This window comes from Oryctolagus cuniculus, chromosome 3 (assembly GCF_051225735.1).
Source record: "Oryctolagus cuniculus isolate XC-2025 breed Fujian yellow rabbit chromosome 3, ASM5122573v1, whole genome shotgun sequence".
Taxonomy (NCBI): Eukaryota; Metazoa; Chordata; class Mammalia; order Lagomorpha; family Leporidae; genus Oryctolagus; species Oryctolagus cuniculus.
The window spans coordinates 39631439-39652043 of record NC_142869.1 but is presented as its reverse complement, the minus strand read 5'-3'; the positions used below and the strand labels follow the sequence as shown (position 1 = coordinate 39652043).

Here is a 20605-nt window from a genome sequence, read left to right as displayed (position 1 = left end):
ATGGTTCCCTGCAGCCCCAGAGCTCTGCTCTCCAAGCTGTCGCTTCGTGCACCCAGCTCTTCTTCACAAGGTTGAAGGAGACACTCCAGAAAGGGGGAAGAACCACCTCATCGCTGTATTTAAGTATAACATGGTATGAAAGGATATGTTTTAGAAAGGAGAGGCACAGACTGTTTTCTCAACCAACAGAAACTGACCCAAATAAAGTATACCCAACCCTGAATCATTGCTGGGATGGGGGATATTATTTTCACACCATGTAAGGTGTATGTGTGTATATAAACACACACATGAGCACATATATAATACAAACAGTATAACAGTAAGGATTATAAAGCTGCAGTCTGTGTTGACTTCTTTCCTATACCTGTTTGTAACTAGGTGCCTTTTTACTAAGAACATTATCTACAGTATGTATCTGTTAGATCTCCTCCCTTGCAAGCAACAGAAACTGACCCTGACAAACCCCCAGAACAAGTACAATTTGAGAGAATGTAAGTGTAGCTCACCAAAGAAGTAGGGTCTGAAGACAGGTCTACAAACAGGCAAGCAGCCCTGGTGACTTGCACCATGTATGAAGCAGAATTCTTCAGGGCTCCTGAGTGGTCTCCAGGGCCCATCAGCCCTTCTGCCACCCCGCTGATCCGCTGGATTCAACCCCTAACAGGAAGGCTGCGACTGGCCTCGCTTTGGTCCCATCCATCATTTGGCCAAAAGAGAAGGTAACTGACAGACCCACCAGGACTGTGGGTCTTAGAAACTGCACTAGGAGAGCTGACGCTGTGGCGTAGCGGGTAAAGCCGCTGCCTGCAGTGCCGGCATCTCATATGGGCACCGGTTTGAGTCCAGGCTGCTCCACTTCTGATCCAACTCTCTGCTATGGCCTGGGAAAGCAGCAGAAGACGACTCAAGTCCTTGGGCCCCTGCACCCGCGTGGGAGACCCGGAAGAAGCTCCTGGCTCCTGGCTTCAGATCAGCACAGCTCCAGCCGTTGCAGCCACCTGGGGAGTGAACCAGCAAATGGAAGACCTCTCTCTCTCTCTCTCTCCCTCTCTCTCTCTCACTCTCTCTCTGCCTCTCCTTCTCTCTCTGTGTAACTCTTTCAAATAAATAAATCAATCTTAAGAAAGAGAGAGCAAGAGAGAGAGCTAGAAAGGAAGGAAGGAACGAACTAACAAACTGCTTTAGGGTAGTTACCAGAACCAGAAGTGATTATTAGGAAGACAAGAACGAGTGATCGGCCGGCACCGCGGCTCACTAGGCTAATCCTCTGCCTAGTGGCGCTGGCACACCGGGTTCTAGTCCCGGTTGGGGCGCCGGATTCTGTCCGGGTTGCCCCTCTTCCAGGCCAGCCCTCTGCTGTGGCCAGGGAGTGCAGTGGAGGATGGCCCAGGTGCTTGGGCCCTGCACCCCATGGGAGACCAGGAAAAGCACCTGGCTCCTGGCTCCTGCCATCGGATCAGCGCGGTGCGCCGGCCGCGGCGGCCATTGGAGGGTGAACCAATGGCAAAGGAAGACCTTTCTCTCTCTCTCTCTCTCACTGTCCACTCTGCCTGTCAAAAAATTAAAAAAAAAAAAAAAAAAGAACGAGTGATCACATTTGTGAAGTTTATAAATTGCCCCTTATCTTCCTGTTTTTTTCACTCAATATACTAAACACACCACACATACACACACATACACATGTATACCTGTACACACACACTCCTAACTTCTTACCCACTTCTAGGAAACTACAGTTGCTGCTAGCTTCACAAATAGAACTGCTCATCAGGAGATAGAACTGGTTAAGAATGGTAGAAAGTAGCAAGTGACTTTGGTCTCCATCATGGTTAAGCACAGAAGAGAATCCAAGAGAAGAGGGCTCCCCTGCAGGTACCAAATGCTCTAGTGGTGTTTTCCCTCCTCATCTTCTCTGCTCTGGCCTTTTTGGCCTCCCACTCATCTTTCTGCCCCAGCTGTCTCTTTCCAGCCTTATCCTGCACCCTAAATTCAGAGTTTGATGCCCAAAGCAAATCTGTTTTCCCTTAGTACGATCTGTCTTTCTACTCAGCATAAATTCTACCACTGGACTCATTTTTTAAATTTTTGGTCTATTTTATGTATTTGAAAGGCAGAAAGACAGAAAGCAAGAAAGACAGAGAGGTCCCATGCACTGGTTCACTCCCCAAATGCTGCAACAGTGGGAGCTGATCCAGGACAAAGCCGGCAGCCAAGAACTCCATCCAGGTCTCCCACATGGATGGCAGCAACTCAAGTACTGGAGCCGCGGCCAGCTTCCTCCCAGGGTGAGCATTAGTGGGAAACTGGAGTCAGGAGCAGAGCTGGGACTTGAACCCAGGCATTCTGGTATGGGATGTGGGCATCCTAAGCAGCCACTTAACCTTTGCTTCAAGCACCCACCCCTCCAATATATATTTCAACTCCCATCTCTTCCTATGATAATCTCAGCTTGTCAGAAAATCAAGGGAAAAATAAAAATTTTCAGCTTCCAGGTCTGTTGAAATCAGCTCATCTTCCAAGTTTCATTTCTGCCTGTCAGAATCTCATCCCCATCCTGCAAGGCTCAGTAGCGCGGGCTTTGGGAGGCAGGCGGTCCAGCTGCAAAACGCTGCTTCTGCGGCCTTGAGTAAGGCACGTACTGTCTTAGATTCTTAGGCCCTCAAGTCCCCCATCTGTCAAACAGAGGGAATACTAGTACTGGCTTCAGAGCAATGCAACTCGCAGAAATGAGATGGTCTGTGGAGAACTTGGTCAGTGTCTGGCAAATGTTTAATAATTTTTAGCTCAACTGCTCCCACTCGTATAACTCTTGCTCTGTCCCGCTCGATAGGAAATTATTGCTTCCTCTCTCTGATTTCGAAAGCACCAGCCACATTCTACCTTGTGTTGTATTTAGTGGTGTCTGTTTCCCTTACCATGTGGCACGCTCCCTGGTGAACTCGGGGAGGGCCCACGTCACAGCTATTTCTGTATTACTCTGTCATCACACATAGATCTTAACTTTAAATTGAATTTTAAATGAATTGAAAAATAATCTCTTCACCACTTCCTTTAAGAGCACTTGAAATTCCATCGTTGAAGATAATGTTTCTTAGACACTAATGGCTTTTTGGACTTCCCGGTTCCCTATTAAAATAGAGGGGGTAGGGTGGGAGGGGCTGATCGAGCAGTAACGATGCAGGTCGGGAGGCCCACATCCCGGATTAAGTCCCCGCTGTGCTCCGCTTCTTGCTTCCTGCTAAAGTACATCCTGGGAAGCGGCTCAAGCAGTAGTTGGGTGCCTGCCACCCATGCAGGAGATGCAAATGGAGTTCAAGGCGTCTGACTCTGGCCCAGCCCCAGCCGCTGCCGGCATCTGCAGAGTCAACCAAGAGCAGATGGGCGCTCACTGTCTGTCTCTCTGATAAAAACGTAACCTAGAGATGGCTATCTATGAAGGAAGACATGTTTTCTCCTGGTGGTTAATACCCTAGCGGGCTCTTGGCCAAATTAGGAAGACCCTGCCACACTGCAACCCAGAAGATTCTCCTAGCGTGTGGGCGCCAAAAGGCTCAGTAGATGAGCCCAGATCCACATTTTCCTGTGTCACCGCTTTGTGCAAGCCCAGGCTGGGGAGAGACAGGGCCCTCAGGCACTCCCAGAAGAGGAGGGTGATCGTGCCCCCAGGCAGGACAGAACTGAATGGAGCCCCCGGGGCCAGGGCTGGAACGATCCGATCCGCACCATCGAGGGCACCAGAAGAGCAGCGAGAGCGGCCCTGCCGAGGGCTCGGCATGGCTGCAATTACAGGCTCCTGCTTCCCCTCTGTCCCCTGCAGCACTTTGTCAGCGAGCGTAAATATGATGAAGAGCTTGGGAAAGCTGCCCGCTTCTCCTGCGACATCGAACAGCTGAAGGCCCAAATCCTGCTCTGTGGAGAGAGTGAGTGTCGCGTTCCTCGCGCTCAATACTTCTGTGTGAGCAAGTGCGGTGTTGTTGGGAGTTAACATGGGAAATGCCAGGTGTGCGGTCCCCCAGGGGGTCTGGAGGGAGGGTCTAAAGAGAATTCATGATCTGAGGTCCCGACACAAGTCCCTAGAAATGCCAGGATTTGAACTTGGACTCCTCAAATGCCACAGCCCCGAACCCCCAGTAAATCCCCAGGATTTAGTCAGCGGATCACAGCAGGCCAGCTCTTCCCAAGCACCGTCAGATAAACTGCTTCCTCCTTTCCGAGAGCCCGGGCTTCTGCAGAGACCTGGTAGGCAGAGAGTGAGCCTCCCTAGGCAGCCGGAAACACGCAGCCGCCGAGTGTAGCCACCGGCCCTGCCTTCTCTGTGCCCAGTGAAGTCTGCAGATAATGAAAGATGTCACTTTCCCCATTAGCTTCCGTCTTGTTCCCTATTAAACCTTAATTAGAGCAGCTAATGTGCAACAGAATTGACTGCCATTTTCCCCCTGCTCCCGCCCACCCACAAGGGGAGGTGGGAGCAAGTGCTCAGGTGACCCAGGAGGGTGGAAGGCCGCACATGGGCCGTGCCCCAGTGCGCAGCCTCCGGCAGCTGAGATCCGCCGCACTCCTGGATTCAAACTGGAAATTGCTCTTGTTTTTAAAAAGCTTAATCTAAAGATTAGGGAACTCTATTAAACCAAACAGTATCCTGCACAGAATGGACTGTGTAGATTATGTATATTATATGTAATTATCCTACATGTTACAGTGCAGTTGGCTGTCCCGTACTCATGCACGGGTAGTAATAAGGTTCACTCTCGCCGCCCGTTCTTCCATGTCACTGTATGTGACGGACAGTTCGTTCAGCCGTGACGATGGCACGTGCACTCATTGTCACACGTGGGCTGCCTCCACTTTCTCACCATGGAGGTTCACAGTGCTTTGAGCTCCTTCCTTGCTCTCACATCTTTGGTAATTATCCAGTTCTTCTGACTGCCCGTCTTTTAAGTGATTCCTTCTTTTCCCCTGAGTGCTTCTTTCCTCTCGAAAGGATCAGCCTGTTCTCCACTGCCCACTCCCAGCGCTTGCCTCCCTTCTGAAAAGGCAAACTGGGCGTGGGTCACGGTCAGAGCGTTGGCTGCCCCCAGGCTACTTTCCCCGGCGGAACACTAAAGCTCAGTGGCCCTGTGTCACCTTCCCAGGTGGACTGGGGAGGGGTCGCCTCACCTGCTGTCCTCCGAGCACTGCAGGTATCATCTAGCGGGGGAACACCCCTCACCAAATTCCAAGTGTCCCTATGAAACACGGCCGCACCTGTCACAGGCAGTAGTCTTCACAAGGCCATTTCCTATTTGGCTTTCTTGAGGGTACGTGGAGAGCCCACAGCTGCTGACCCGGAAATAGTGCTCCTTGAGCTGTAGGCCATAATGGCCCCGTGAAGCTGAACCTGGTGAGCCGAAGAGCCGCTGAAATCCCCTGGTCATGTTTGGACAGCCCCAAGTCCTTGTCGCACCTGGCAGATAAAAAAAGAAGCCACCGGAGCTAGCTGCTGTCCTTGCCATTTCTAACGTTCCAGCGGCCCTGCTAGTCACTCCTAATCCTCCAGCATCACCCTGGGATTAGGTCTGATCCTACAAAGGCCGCGGAGAAAATTGCTTTTAAAAATTGGTGACAATTTTAAGATTCAAAGAAAGGTCTTGCTGTCCAGGCTGACAGTCAAATTCCAGTGAGCGCCGAGAGAGGAGTCACAGCTTTACCCTTGAGCTGATTCCCCGTGGCCCCGATTCTGCACAGCCACAGAGAAGTCATCCTGTCAGAAGCCACCACTCCCAACGCCAGCGGGAATGGCAGTAATAAAGGTTGAACAGACCTGCCTGAGCCCTGAGCCCCGACGGGCTTCTGCCTGCTCAGCCTGCCTTGCCTGCAGCATTGGAAGGGGTGCAGATCTGCACGGGGGCTTCAGAAAAACGGGTGACAAATGGCTGGCTAATGCAGCGCTATTGGACAGAAAAGATGCAGTAGGTGCTGGCAGGGCCGGCCCTATGCTGGAAGATACGCGTGGCCCAGAGCGGTATGGTTTCTAACAGCCGGTGTCGGCCGTGCCCAGGCCAGAGTGTGTGTCCTTCCTGATCGCCCATCTCTGCAGCGCTGACTGCCCAGGGACCACGCGGGGCAGTGAGAACGGCCTGGGCATCACAGCCCTGTGCATCCGGTGTGTGTGATTATGCTGTCCTCTCAGGTCAGGGATTCCCACGGGAGAAACGTGCTGGGCTCCGAGCACATCTTCCAACAACAACAACAAACGTGGCTTCAGTGCCTTTCAGAATGTCTGTAAAGGACTTCCGCCAGCTCCTTCGTCTCCTGGCACTGCCTGACGGTCACCGGGGCAGCCCTGACACCCCGCCCTTTCTTGTTGCAGTTACCCATCCAAAGAATAACTACTCCTCCAGAACGCCCTGCACCGCCCTGCTGCCTCTGCTGAATGCTCACGCGGCGGCCTCTGGGAAGCAGAGTAACTTTCCCCGAAAATCATCCAATCACAACAAGCCCTCCGAGGGTAAAGCAGCAAACCCAAAAATGCTGAGCGGTCTTCCCAGCACAGCCGAGCCCTCTCACCAGCCCATGCCGGCTAACAAGCAGGTAAGCCGCCCTGGGAGCCGGCAGCTGCTGGAGACCGAGCTCCCTGAGGTCACCTCCAGCCTCCCGCCGGCCCCCAGCATCACTGCCTGGCCTCGCCACAGGGAGAAGTGGGCCGTGTGCCCTCGGGACAGCGTTAGGAGGTCCACCCAAGGATGGCGGCCCTTCTCGTGCCCCCCAATTGCCGCCATCCCCAGGTCCCCGTCATCAGCCCACATGTGGGAAACTCCCATCCACACTAGGAGGAAGATTCAGAGCCCACCACCGAGACATCTGTGAGAGGAAACTGGGCGTTGGTATTTTAGGATCGCTTAATTCCCACTTACGTTTTGGTTGTTGGTGAGAAGCCAGGCGCTGGCGTTGTGGTGCAGCGGGTTAAGCTGCCATCTGTATGATGCCGGCATCTGTGTTGGAGCGCCGGTGTAGTCCTATACATGGGAGATCTGCATGGAGTTCCTGGCTCTTGGCTTTGGCCTGACCCAAGCCCCGGCAGTTGCGGCCACGTGGGGAATGAACAGTGGATGCTCGCTCGCTCTCTCTCCCTCCCTCCCTCTCTCTCTCTCTCTCTCTCTCTCTCTCACTCTGCCTTTAAAATAAAACAAAAATTTTTTTAAAGATTTATTTTAAGGGCCGGCGCTGTGGCCCAGTGGGTTAAAGCCCTGGCCTGAAGCGCTGGTATCCCTATATGGGCGCCAGTTCTAGTCCCAGCTGCTCCTTTTCCAGTCCTGCTCTCTGCTGTGGCCTGGGAAAGCAGTAGAAGATGGCCCAGGGCCTTGGGCCCCTGCACCCACGTGGGAGACCCAGAAGAAGCTCATGGCTCCTGGCTTTGGATCGGCGCAGCTCTGGCCGTTGCGGCCATCTGGGGAGTGAACCAGCGGATGGAAGACCTCTCTCTCTGTCTCTATCTCTCTCTCTCTCTCTCTACCTCTCTCTGTCACTCTATCTTTCAAATAAATAAAATAATTTTTTTAAAGATTTATTTTTATTTATTTGAAAGAGTGACAGAGAGAGAGACAGAGAGAGAGGCCTTCCATCCGCTGGTTCACTCCCCAGATGGCCACAACAGCCAGAGCTGCACCGATCCGAAGCCAGAAGCCAGGAGCCTCCTCCAGGTCTCCCATGAGGGTGCAGGGGCCCAAGCACTTGGGCCATCTTCTACTGCTATCCCAGGCCATAGCAGAGAGCTAGATAGGAAGTGGAGCAGCCGGAACCAGAACCTGCACCCTGCCAGGGCTTTAACCCACTGAGCAACAACACTGGCCCTAAAATAAAACAGATCTTAAAATAGTAAGAGGCCAAAGTTAAACTTTTCTTCTCTTGGGGTTTCAGTAAAGAGAACACATCTCAAAGTGACAGCATCCATTCTTCTCTGTTGTGACAGGAGAGGAGCATCTTCCCTCCCTCCTGCTGCTTTGCCGCTGTATCTGAGCGAGGTGACTTCCTCCTGAGTGTGAGAGAATGAGTGAGAGGTGGTGTTGGCTGGTAGAGCAGTTGGGCCTGCTATAAGACACCTTTCATGCTCTCCAAGCAAGACAACTCTAGGAAAGGCTTGCTTTAATGTGCCAAAATGCAGGTTTCCCAACAAGTTCCCTGCTTGGTTTTATGATCCTGGTCTTTTGTAATTCCCGTGAGTGACACAAACAGGCATTTCCCTGGCCTTGAATACCCTCAGGGCTCCCCAACAGCACTTCCGCAAGCTGCGTTTCATTCCTTCACACATTAGAGATCACACTAGACTCTGTTTTACTTGTAGTCTAAATACTTCTGCACAGCTCTGTTCTTTGCTGATTATTAAGCAACGTGATAAAGTCAAGTCTGAAAGTTAGTCTGGCCATTTCCGTCAGAACGAGGAGGGCCAGGTTCACTGCCATCTCTGGAGATGCTGTGTCAGCTCACTGCTCTGGCATTGCAGGTGCCAGCTCACGTAAGGTGACCTGCACTTACACACCGAGGCCAGACACCATGGACCAGGCCAGAGGGCCCTGTGCTTCAGAGCACAGCCAGAGCGCTCCATCCGTAATGAGGAATTGGTGAAACCAGGGAGATGGGACCGCCCTCACACTCCGCCCCTTCCCCCCAGACCACGCTTGGAATCCTGGGAGCCTGGAATTCTGCTTCCAAGCCGCCCCAGGGCAGCATTCGGGATCTGTTTGTGCCACTTCCCTGGATACACCATGTTGAGGGCAGACCACACTGCCAGTTTGCACACCCATAGGTCCACATGGTGATGATGGGTGGGAGTGGGTGTGAGGCTTAGGTCGGGGGAGTTCAGGGTCCTCACTCAGGTGTGCAAATGCTCCTCACAGTATGGGATGGAGCCAGAGGCAGGAAGAGACAACATTCAGACTATGATATGTGGGCCTGAGTTTGGACTCTCAGCCTAGGCCCTGAATTTTTGCAGGCTGGAGCATCCAGCCACAGTGCACAAATTAAGAACCTTATCTGTCTGTAACTCACAGAACTGCACGTCTTAGTAATACAGCAGGTGTGGTTAGTGAACAGGTCTGCGTTCATGTTGCAAGTAGTTTATGCACCTTGTCAGGAGACAGTGCCCAGAGTGGGACTGGCGTTACCATTTGCCACCTGTAGACCTTAGACAAATCCATTAAACTCATTATCCTCGTTTATAAAAATGAAGCAAAGAATAGCAACTATCTGATTGTGATCACAACTATCAGTTGTGGTGACAACTGAGCAAACACGTGGTGAGGTACCGCACCCGGCTCTTGGCACAGTGTAGTCACAGGTAAGTGTTGGCTGTTACTGACCTCACGGAGCTCCGAAGCCTCTCCCTTGTGCAGCGACAGACAAGTTTACTCCATTGCTCCCTCACCACCCGTCTGTTTATGTGCGTGGCTGCTGATTGTTGAAAGAACGATCTTTCAGGATGAGGCTTCCAAATGTGCTGGATTAGAACTGCAAAAATGTAGAAAAAGAATTGGCTACCTCTGTGGAGACGCCATATGTCCATGCCCCACCAAGATCTACCAGATAGGCTTCCTCTCTGTATTTACTGGAGAATATTTCTGAATTATGGTATTTGTTTTGAAATAAATAAGAAACTGCTTTAGAGAAGAAAAATTACAGTCAGAATTCTCCCTTTTGTCTTCATATATGTGATTAGAAGTCATAGACACAGTAGATACGGAAGGTCCCAGAAGTCATCATTGCTCCGCCCATGTTACATTTTGTTCCGCCCTGTTTTAAACGTCCAGTTTTCAGCTCAGCTCTGAGCTGCCTTATCTTCTGTGATTTCTCACCATCAGTGACTCTTGCAGTTCCATGTAGAAGGCAGTGTAGTGTCCTTGTGAGACTGAGGGGTTTTGTCAGCTGGTCTCATTTGCATGTTGTCATAGTCTTCTGCTTACCTGGCACTCAGAGATTTGATTTCCCTGATGTCATCTGTGGATGTCACCTGTGGCTTGCTGGTATCCAATACCTCTCTCTTTTGCTTCCTTGGTAGAATGGGTCTTCCAGCCAAAGACGAAGATTTAACCCCCAGTATCATAACAACAGGCTAAACGGGCCTGCCAAGTCACAGGGCGGCGGGAACGAGGCGGAGCCCATGGCCAAGGGCAACGGCCGGCACGAACACCGAAGACAGCTGCACAACGGCTTCCGTCCCAAAAACAAAGGCGGCGCCAAAAACCAAGAAGCCCCCTTGGGGACAAAGACGCCGGAGGCCGCAGCACACCCCGAAAAGCCGCGGCGAAGGCAGCACCCTGCAGACAGCTCCGAGGCCCGGCCTGTCCGGGGAAGCGTGGGCAGGGTTTCACAGTGCAATCTCTGTCCCCCAAGAATAGAGGTCTCCCCAGATGCCGCCGTCCTCTCCGTCCCAGCCGTGACGTTGGTGGCCTGAGCCAGGAGAGCAAAGAGCAGTTTCCACTCCGTTCTGGTTCCCGGCCCGAGGTGCTGACCCAATTCGCTGCCAAAAGAGAGTCAATCAGAGTATACAGGCCCTGTGTGGTTGTGCCATCCTCTCGTAACCGTTTTTACTAATTCTCATAATCAGCTCTAGCTTGCTTCTTAACCTTCATGGCTTTGCTTGATCTGTTGATGCTTTTTCTCATCAAGACTTTGCAGCATTTAGCCAGGCAGTATTTACTCATCTGTTAGGAAAATCCAGACATGGCTGAAGATCAGAGGCTCAGTTAGCAACCTATGTTGTAGCAGTGCTGTCAGTCCATTGATCGTTGTTAGAGAGTTCCTGTTACAGACAATATTCCTGATGATCAGACAAACGTGATCTGCCGAAGACACATGCGCTTTTGTAGAATTTAACATCTGGTGTTTTTCTGAAAAAAATATATATATATACATATATTGCTTTATTTGAAACAAATTAAAATATGCTGCATTTGACACCTGGCTCGTTTTGTTTGTTGATGCCCACCTTATTATTGAATATTCTGTGTCGTGCTTTCAAGAAAACCTTAGCGAGAAAAGGTTGTGGCACAAAGCTCTGTCTGATACTGTTTCTTTAGGACAAGCACACTTTCAGAAAAAATAATACCCCTCCGGGAGTGAGCATTCAGAGTAGCAGTGGAGACACCCACATTCCGTACCAGAGTGACTGAGTTGGAGCCCCAGCTCCTGCTCCTGTCTCTGGCTTCCTGCTAGTGCAGACCCTGGGAGGCGGCAGTGATGGCCTAAGTAATTGGGTTCCTGCCACATGGGAGACCTGGATTGAGTTTTTAGCTCCCAGCTTTCGCCACTGCCCAGCCCTGGCTGTTGCATACATTTGGGGAGAGAACCAGCAAATGAGAACTCTGTTTCTCTCTCTCAAATTCTCAAATAAACATAAATTTGTAAAGGAAACAATGTTCCTTCCATTCCATTACACACAGATAGATGGGGATGCATGTCTTAGATACCATGTAGAAGTAAGAAACCTTGATTGCAGGTAACCTGAACCTTGGCTCAGCTTAGCCTGAACAATAAAGCAAATGCATTGGTCCAGTGCCTGACAAGTCCAGTATCAAAGTAAGCCTTGGCTCTAGCTAATCCAGGCTCTGGCTCCCTTCTCTTGATATTCTCAGCTCTCCCATCCTGCTTAGGCCAGCTAACCTGATACTCAGAATGGTAGGAAGTGCCCTCCCCACTCCCAAGACCCAGGGCTGTCTCCCCCACTGTAGAGAAGAGAGAAACTAGTTGGCTTCCACATGCAGCCAGAGTTTCTCTGGCAAAGGTTTTACATACCACAGCTCACAACTCGTAGACCTATCCCTAAACCAGTCATCAAGCAGGGACAGGTAGTGAATGGGACATACTAATTATCGTAGACTAATGGAAGCCTACCCCTGGAGCTGGGGTATGGCCAGCTTCCCAGAAGCATCTGGGTGTGTGGAGAAGGGCCACCCTATCGCAGGAACGGGGAATGGGCCTTAGTGGCCCAAACACCAAGTCGTCTGTTCCCTCTCTTTGACTGCAGGACAGAGTGGTCTGGGTACTGCCTCCACCACATCAACATGCGAACTCCAGATATTTTGGCTCCTTCCATGGGCCAAGGCTGGTTTTCAGATCCACATTCACATTTTTTCTGGCAACCCAGGTTCACTGGCTCTTTGCAGAGCCACCTTGAGCAGCTGAGCCTGTAAGCCACTCAGGCATCTGTTTCTTCCTTTTCCAAGAATAGGAGGATGTTTGCTCCGTCCATAGCACTTTCTGAGGTCTCTGGGTGTACCCAGAGATTTAATAGGAATTCAAAATGTGAGGTCACATTCCAGGAAGGAAGGAAGAGGCGTTCGTTCAAATAAGAAAGATAAATGTTCAGGCCTGCAATTTCTGTTTACCCTGTCTGAGACCTTGAATTTATATATTTCAAGACACGAGGTTGTGTAGCAAGATTTTGCTCACCACTGAAAAATGTCAGTTTAAATGTGACAGCTTTAAAAATGAATCAAATAGTTCTTGTGCTGGGGCAGGCTGGGGAGGGGGTTGGGGGATGGATTTTCTGGGTCATGACTGCACCTGCCTTGGTCAGGGTTGGACCGACCGCTCTTAACCTTCACTCCTTCCCTCGTGTTGCTGTCAGGGTTAAGAAAGCAGCTCAAACAGATTCCTAAGTAGATAGCAAACGCTCCCAGCTCGCTGAAAAGAAACAAAAGAAAGCTAAGACGTGTTCAGGCCCAATTACATTTTTCATGTTTGCCTTTTTTGCAGACGCGAGCATGTGAGCATTTACTAATTGGCATTTTTCAAACAGTGATTTCGATAGTGCCAATGTCAGGCTGTCTACATAGCGGTATTACGAGTCTTCCTCTGCTGGAATGGAACCATTGGTGCGACCCGGGAGGTCTGGGTCCTATTCAGCCATATTTTTAAAATGTTTGAACCTCCTGTAAAACGATTCAAGAGCTACAAGTACTCTAATCTGTGCTTAACGTGCAGTACTCAGAAGAATGGATTCTTCTCATTTAAACATTTCTCTAGTAGAGGTTAAAGCAGCTTAACATCCATGAAGATTAAATAACTTCAAAAAAATCACCTACAGTGGACCACACAGGTCTTCCCCTGAGATGCAGATGCGAAATCCAAATCTCCTTGTTGGGTTCCAAATTAGGTTCCACAGTTGCACTTGGCCTGAGGATCTCTGCATACCCCAGCTCTGTCCTGCTGAGCCTGTCTTCAGGGCACTCCAGGCAACAAGGCACAGACAGTTGCTAAATACAGGTCTACGAAAGCCAGCCGCCATGGAGGTCCTACGACAGTTTGGGAGAAGCAGCTAGAAACAGCCTACCCTTTTCAAAGCCCAGTTCAGTTCAGTTCTGCTGGCACCAGAAAGAGGATTCTAATTAAATGTTTGCAGGGAAGCAACTTCAAATGAGGTCAATGGGGAAAGTCACCAGACTAAAAGCGGTTTTTTGTCCAAGTAAGAGACATGGGAATTCTGACTCTCCAAAAGCTTGGGTTTGAACCTCCATTTTGATTTCTCCACAGAGTGGGGAATCGGTGGCTTGGCACTGTTCTTTTCCCAGGCCAATTCAGGAGGCGACACGTGAGAGTGGCTGGCCGGTGACTTGCTAGGGAGATGCCTGTATTCCACACCACCTTTGACGAACAGCTGCCTGCCCCCTTGGACCATTTCACTTTGTAGGTGTAGCCACTGCTGCCTACATAGAGTGCCCTCATGTGTCCAGAGATGGTCTCAACAGATGTCTCAACAGACATTCTAGCGACAGCATCCATGAAATACTTAACAGCACCCTTTTGACCATGCTCGTGTCAGAGGGCACACCTGAAATTCAGGCATGAGTGGGACAGGACTCCAGGTTGCCCCCAGGTCCCAAAAAATGAAGCAAAGGAGAGTCAAGTATTCCTCCCAGATGTCTCCAATCAACTATAAAATAGCCAGGGGCCAAAAACAAGTAAATAACCAAGATGATTCGACTGGCTAATAGGTTGCTCTAGTATTTTCCTAAAATTATGAAGATTTGCTGATTCCCCTGGATTTCTCTTGTTACTTACCTAAGAATTTGAAGCACAACTTTAATACTATCCTTACAAGTTGTAAGACATTTTTTCCATTCTTTTGCTTTTTTCCAACAAGTCATTACAAATCCTAAGAGAGCTTGCTATTTTTAGTTTCAAAGAGCCAGGTCCCCAGTTATTGGAGGCAGATGAGCTAGCACCAGTGTTTAATCTCATTATAGCAACCCCACAGGCAGGGGCACGCTGCATCCAGCCATTCTTGCTGAAAACTGCACTTCGTCGCTCTTTCCACACAAGGGTCTTACAAATGGTTTAGGATTCATTTGCAGAGGCCCTCTGTCTGTGAACTTCACTTCTTCCCACAGCCACGGAGAGCTCTTGGGGTTAACCATTGCCACACATGACTGTCATAAAAACAAAAAGTACTAAAGAAACTGTGTTTATTTCAGACAGTATATAGATTTCTAGCAAAAAAAAAAAAAAAAAAAAAAGATTCAGAACCATGACTTCAACAATGACCAAAGAACTTTTATAGAAAATAAGCATAAAAGTGCTTCTTGTCAAAAACAGAAAATTGGGGCTGGTGTTGTGGCTACCATGCTAAGCCGCCCCTGCAACTGCAGCATCTCACACGGGTGCCTGCACAAGTCCTGGCTGCTCCACTTCCGATCCAGCTCCCTGCTCATGGACTGGGAAAAGCAGCAGCAAATGGCCCAAGTGCTTGAGCCCCTGTACCTACATAGGAGACCCAAGAGAACTCCTAGCTCCTGGCTTCCCCCCGGCCCAGCCCTGACCATTGCAGCCATTTGGGGAGACTTTCTGTCTCTCCCTCTCTGTGTAACTCCTTTCAAGTGAATAAGTTAACCTTTAAGCAAACAAACAAAAACCAAAAAGCTATTCTTTTTAGATGGGGACATCTAAGTTTGAATTAGATTTAACCATTCCTAGTCTTTTGAAAGAACATACACTTTCTGCTAATTATCATCATCATAAAACAAGCCAGCCAGGAACATCAGCACCCCTCTGCCCGTGCCTGCTGCACAGGAGCCATGTGCTAAGTACCGATTGGAAGGGAGAGATAATATGAGTGATCAATTTTGATTCCTCCTAAACATTCTGGAATCTGAATGACTTTTGCAAAAATAATCCAGTAAAATAATCCTAGAGAAGATGGGAAGAGAGAGCAGAGCCACTAAAGTACGCACCGTGCAGGCCACCTGCTGGCCTCCAGGATCTGCTGGCTGTGTGAACTTGGGAGAATTTCCAACATCCCATTACTGTGGTTTCTCCATGGGTAAAATGGGGCTGCTAACTGTACCTGCCTTCCAGGGCTATTAGAAGGATTGAGTAAGTTCGTATTTGCAAAGCACTTGGAATAATGCTAGCACTTTATGAGTTCCAGGCAGGCAACAGTGACCACAGGGTAATCTGATGGGGCAGCTTTATAAAGGTATATGGGAGCGGGTGCTGCAGCTCAATAGGCTAATCCTCCGCCTGTGGTGCCAGCATCCCAGGTTCTAGTCCTGTTTGGGGCGCCAGATTCTGTCCCGGTTACTCCTCTTCCAGTCCAGCTCTCTGCTGTGGCCCAAGAAGGCAGTGGAGGATGGCCCAAGTGCTTGGGCCCTGCACCCGCATGGGAGACCAGGAGGAAGCCCCTGGCTCCTGGCTTCGGATCGGTGCAGTGCGCTGGCCGTAGCGGCCATTTGGGGAGTGAAACAACAGAAAGAAGACCTTTCTCTCTGCCTCTCTCTCTCACTATCTAACTCTGCCTGTAAAAAAAAAAAAAAAAAAAAGTATATGGGGAGGATAGATATATAATAATATAGCAGCTAGGGACTGGCTACTAAGGGGCAAGAATTCACATACAGGAATAGCAGATACAGCGAACAGTCACACTAGCAGTGAAGCAGAGTCCCCAAGGAAACAACAAGTTTGGAAGTGTCCCACCCCTCCCAAGGCTGAGGCTTGGACCTGAGTAGGGAGAGCAGATCATCCCACAGAGATGCTGCAGGCTGGGGCCAGCAAGCAGGAGGTCACCCAGGGAGCCCTGGTGAGGACCAAGGAGCTTCCCTCAAAGGGGCCTTCCCACTTCCAGGTCACCTGTGTGATGCCACTGGGCTTGCTGGGGACCCAGCTGGGCCACCAGCAGGGCTCCTCAGGAAGCCATCCGCAGGGGTGCTGTTGAACTGCAAGCTGCAGGAGGCGCTGTTTACTGAGAGCAAAGGGCACTGGAAGTCTCAGACCCAGTCCGAGCACTGAGGAGCAAGGCCACAGGGCCGCGCACAACCAGGAAGAGAAGGCCCTTCCCCCACTCACCCGCCCACCCACGCTGTGCCTCCAGTGACCTCAGGCCAGCTGGCAGAAAAGAAGTGCTCTCACAGGCAGGCCAGTGAAGGGCAGATTCGGGACGTGAGAGACTCCATTGGCCCAATTTTCATCATGACAATGAAACTCCTGAAACAGGTGACTTTACACGGGTCTGCAAGTGCAAAGTCTAGGACATCGGCTGATGTCCTTGCCCCAGGCAGAGTCCTGAGGCCACACAGAGCAGCTCGTGGCAAGAGACAGAGAGCACATGTGTGACAGAGTGCATTTGTGTCTGTCTGGTCTTTCTCCGTCTTTGACTCTTGGGCTCCACCCTCGTGACCTTATCTAATCTGAATCGATTCTCAAAGGACCCCTCTGTAAGATCATAGATTAAGCTTCCACTGTTTCAGTAACTCACAATGGGGCTGAAATGGCAACACATGAAGTCTTGGGGGGGGGGGCACCCAAACCGTACCCAACCCATAGCGATGACTTGATAGGTAGCACACTCCTAGCAAGCACTACAAGGATATTTGATAAATATGACAACTAGCTACACAATGCATAGAAGATTTTACATCCCGTCTAGCTCATCTCTGGAATGGGGACAGGAAATTTCCATAAAGTACGTAGCTGAGGGGTCTGGACTTGGAGTAAGAGGACATGGGTGAGGACCCTGGCTTTGCCTCATGCTAGCAGTGAGGCAGCTTACCTAACTCATCTGTGCTTCAGTTTCCCGTATGTAAAATGGGGGGGGGGGGTAGGAACAGTACACCTATGTCATGAAGTTAGTCTATTGAGTTAATATATAAAGTGCTTAGAAGAATGCATCTTAGTTTTTTCTCAGGCAGGCACTTGGTCAGAACAACAAACAAAAATATTTCTAATACTATCCCTAAACCAGAAGTGTGATTGGTAGATTTTTTTCACTGGCAGACCTGAGACCTCCTTCTCCTTTCATATGCCCCGCCCCTGCCGCCCACGGACTTCCGTGGCTCCACTCCTGCCTGTGATTGCCAGCTCAACGTTCTGTTACTCATCCACAGCCCCCGTTAGGAAAGGCAGCTGTTAGCTCAGCTTAAGTAACTCAACCAGAGCAATGGCTCCCAACTGAGAACAGTCGATTTCCCTCCTCCCCAAGACATTCAGAAAAGTTCGAAGATATTTTTGTTACATCTATAGTGCACAGAACAATCCCAACAATAAAGAATCATCCAATCCAAAAATAGTAGTGTCACATTGAGAACTCTTGGTCTACAGGTGCTATAATTTGAATGCATCACCCCAAAAAACATGCAATGGAGAATAATCTCCAACTGAACACTGTTAGGGGGTGGAGTCTAATGGAAGAGGTGTTTAAGTCATGAGGGCTTCACCTTCAAGAATGGATTAATGCCAATTATAAGAAGGCTTGAGGGGACAGCGCTGTGGTGCAGTGGGTTAAAGCCCTGGCCTGAAGCACCGGCATCTCATATGGGCACCGGTTCTAGTCCCAGCTGCTCCTCTTCCAGTCCAGCTCTCTGCTATGGCCTGGGAAAGCAGCAGAAGATAGCCCAAGTCCTTGGGCCCCTGCACCCATGTGGGAGACCCGGAAGAAGCTCCTGGCTCCTGGCTTCGGATCAGCGCAGCTCTGGCCATTATGTCCATCTGGGGAGTGAACCAGCGAATGGAAGACCTCTCTCTCTGTCTCTGCCTCTCTCTGTAACTCTTTCAAATAAAAATAAAATAAATCTTAAAAAAAAAAAAAGGCTTGAGACACTGACTTTAACCTCTTGCTCGTTCTTGTGCTCACTTGCCCTTCTGTCTTCCACCATGGGACGATGCAACAAAGGAGCCCTCCCCAGATGTGAGTCCCTCAACCTTGGACTTTCCAGCGTCCAGAACTGTAAGACATAGTTTCTGTTCTTTATAAGTCGCTCAGTCCCAGGTGCTATATCACAGCAACACAAAGCAGACTATGACAAAAGGGTCCAAGGGATTTGGAGAAAGGTAACAGAGATGAAGCAGACAAGCAAACACATGTTGTTCAATTTCTCCAGCTGTGCTGGATGTTTGGCTTAGCATAGGTTACCAATTCCAGAGCACCTGACCCACAGTTGGGTCCAAATGGATAATTTCCTAAGTCTTTCAGCTGTTAGTGTCATCAACACAGAAACAGTTCCCAGGTCTTCCAAATGAAGAAATGAGGGAATGAATTCTTGAAAGAGCCGCTATGAGAACAGATATGTTCCAAATTTTGACAAATCTTGGCAGAAGAAACTAGTCCATATCTTTTTTCAACTTTAGCAAGTACACCACTTTCCTCTTTCCATAATGTGCTCTTTGCTTCAAGCAAGTTTCTCTTCTAAATCCCAGACCCCAGATTCATACCTGGGGTTCAGCAGACTTCCTGAGGTAATGAGGCTGGGGGCGGGGTGAGAGAAGCAAATGAGAAGTATGAGAAGGAAATCGTAAAATAAGAAGCTGTTAAATAAACAATCGGGCTGCACACTGAATGTTACCATAAAACTCTGTGTGTCTTAGCCACACCTACATCAGAAACCATCTAACACCTGGGAAATGCGGAAGGGCTGTCCGAGGCGACACATGTGAACAAAGACTTCTGGGTAACAATGTAAACCATGCGGATCATAGGCCGACTAGACTGCAGGGGAGAACGGCCCTTAGGAAGCTGCCTCACCAACCACATTCCGTAAATATGAAGTTCTGGAAGCAGCTGGAAACCAAATATTGTTTTCCTGTTAGCTATCCGTGCTGTTTCTTTTTTGGCCTGTACTACATGCTGGAATTCCTGCAGACAACTGCAGCCGTCAGCAAGGAGTCATTCATGCACATCACCGAGCAATCGGCAACTTGTTGCCAGCGTTCAAGGGAGTTTCAGCACGAGGGGAAATGACAGTATTTCCCCTAACTAAAAAGTGCCCAGCTAACTTATGAATATACAAACATCAATCATTTGAACAGATTTGTTTCATGTGCTATGGAAGGTCTTTCCTTTCATTTTACCAAGTTCATACTTTCTGTTTAGCATCTAACCAACATCCTACCCAGTGTAGATTAAAGGTATTCAGAGGGCTTGCAGGTGGAACGCAGTTGTTTATAAGGCAACCGGCAACCTTGTAGTTGTATAAATGTCACCGGCCTTCCCTTTGCAGAGTTCTTATGCACATCCAACATGCCACGTAAAAGCATTTTGTTTTCTACAAATAGTCAAGGTCCCTAGGAACAAGTTCTTAGGTAAAGCCAAATGTGTTTATGTTAATTATTTCTTTAAAAATTGAGGTATTGCTGGATACTGGGTTGCTGGGAAGTGAGTTGACATTATTAGCACCTGCCAAGGAGGCAATGGGGTCAGCCTGCGAATCAAAGAGGAAGTGAGGCAGCAAAAAGACGCACTGATGACTACTGCTCCTCCCGCAGAAGTCAAGAGGCATCAGCCACTGGCCCCTCTGGGATCCAGTGACGCCTGTCTGGGAGTTACTCTAAACAACTGACAAGCTACTGTTATGGTCATTACTGCCATGACAACTGGCACTTGTGCTCCTTAGCAGTAACCACTGGACCAGCGAAGTTTCACAAGCATCTCTGATCTGACACTAGCAACTCCACAAAGTCAGAAATCAACTTCTGCACCCCCTGGAGATTGCTCTCCACAAATGCTGGGAAACAGCTGGGGTCAGGAGGATACCCTCAGCTGTTCAGAACTTTGCTGAAGTCCCCTGCATAGCACGCACTGCAGGTCCAGAAGCAACAAGTCCCTGTCTAATAGGAGACACACACACCAAGTAATCCAACACTTGAATGCTTCCCTGCTCACAAAACCCTCAAACAGGGGCCAGTGTTGTGGCGTAGCGGGTAAAGCGGCTGCTTACCACACTGGCACCAGATGAGTATCGGAAGATGGCCCAAGTTCGGATTCCTGCCACCCACATTGGAGACCTGGAGGCAGCTCCTGGCTCCTGACTTCCGCCTGGCCCAGCCCTGGCCATTGTGGTCATCTGGGGAGTGAACCAGCAGATAAAGCTCTCTCTCTGTCTCCCCTTCTCTCTCTGTACTTCTTTCAAATAATTAAATAAATCTTTAAAAAAAAACCCTCAAATATGAAGCAGATTCATACACTTCTATGTTTACTGCGCCCTCCAGCTTTCTCTTATCATAGTGACACTGTAGTAGTCTGCAGAAATCAGATCTTGGTGCTAAAATGGCAAAGTGTGGCATCATGATCGTCCAGCCTTAGATTTCTGAACCTCATTTTCTGCACCTGTAAGAGCTGGAAAAGATCACCATGGCTATGTTG

General features: G+C 49.5%; 1 protein-coding gene across 16 annotated transcripts in view; it reads left to right on the top strand.

Annotated features, from left to right (window-relative positions):
- The window catches only part of SPATS2L (spermatogenesis associated serine rich 2 like), a 174807-nt gene extending 163875 nt beyond the window's left edge, over window positions 1-10932 (top strand). For all 16 annotated transcript variants that reach the window (XM_070070428.2, XM_008258940.5, XM_070070427.2 and 13 more), the window contains 3 exons: window positions 3821-3923; window positions 6353-6573; window positions 10034-10932. In XM_070070428.2, the coding sequence (XP_069926529.1) occupies window positions 3821-3923; window positions 6353-6573; window positions 10034-10429 (720 nt within the window). In that variant the 3' untranslated portion in view covers window positions 10430-10932. The remainder of the gene's footprint in view (window positions 1-3820; window positions 3924-6352; window positions 6574-10033) is intronic.
- Window positions 10933-20605: the final 9673 nt, after the last annotated feature.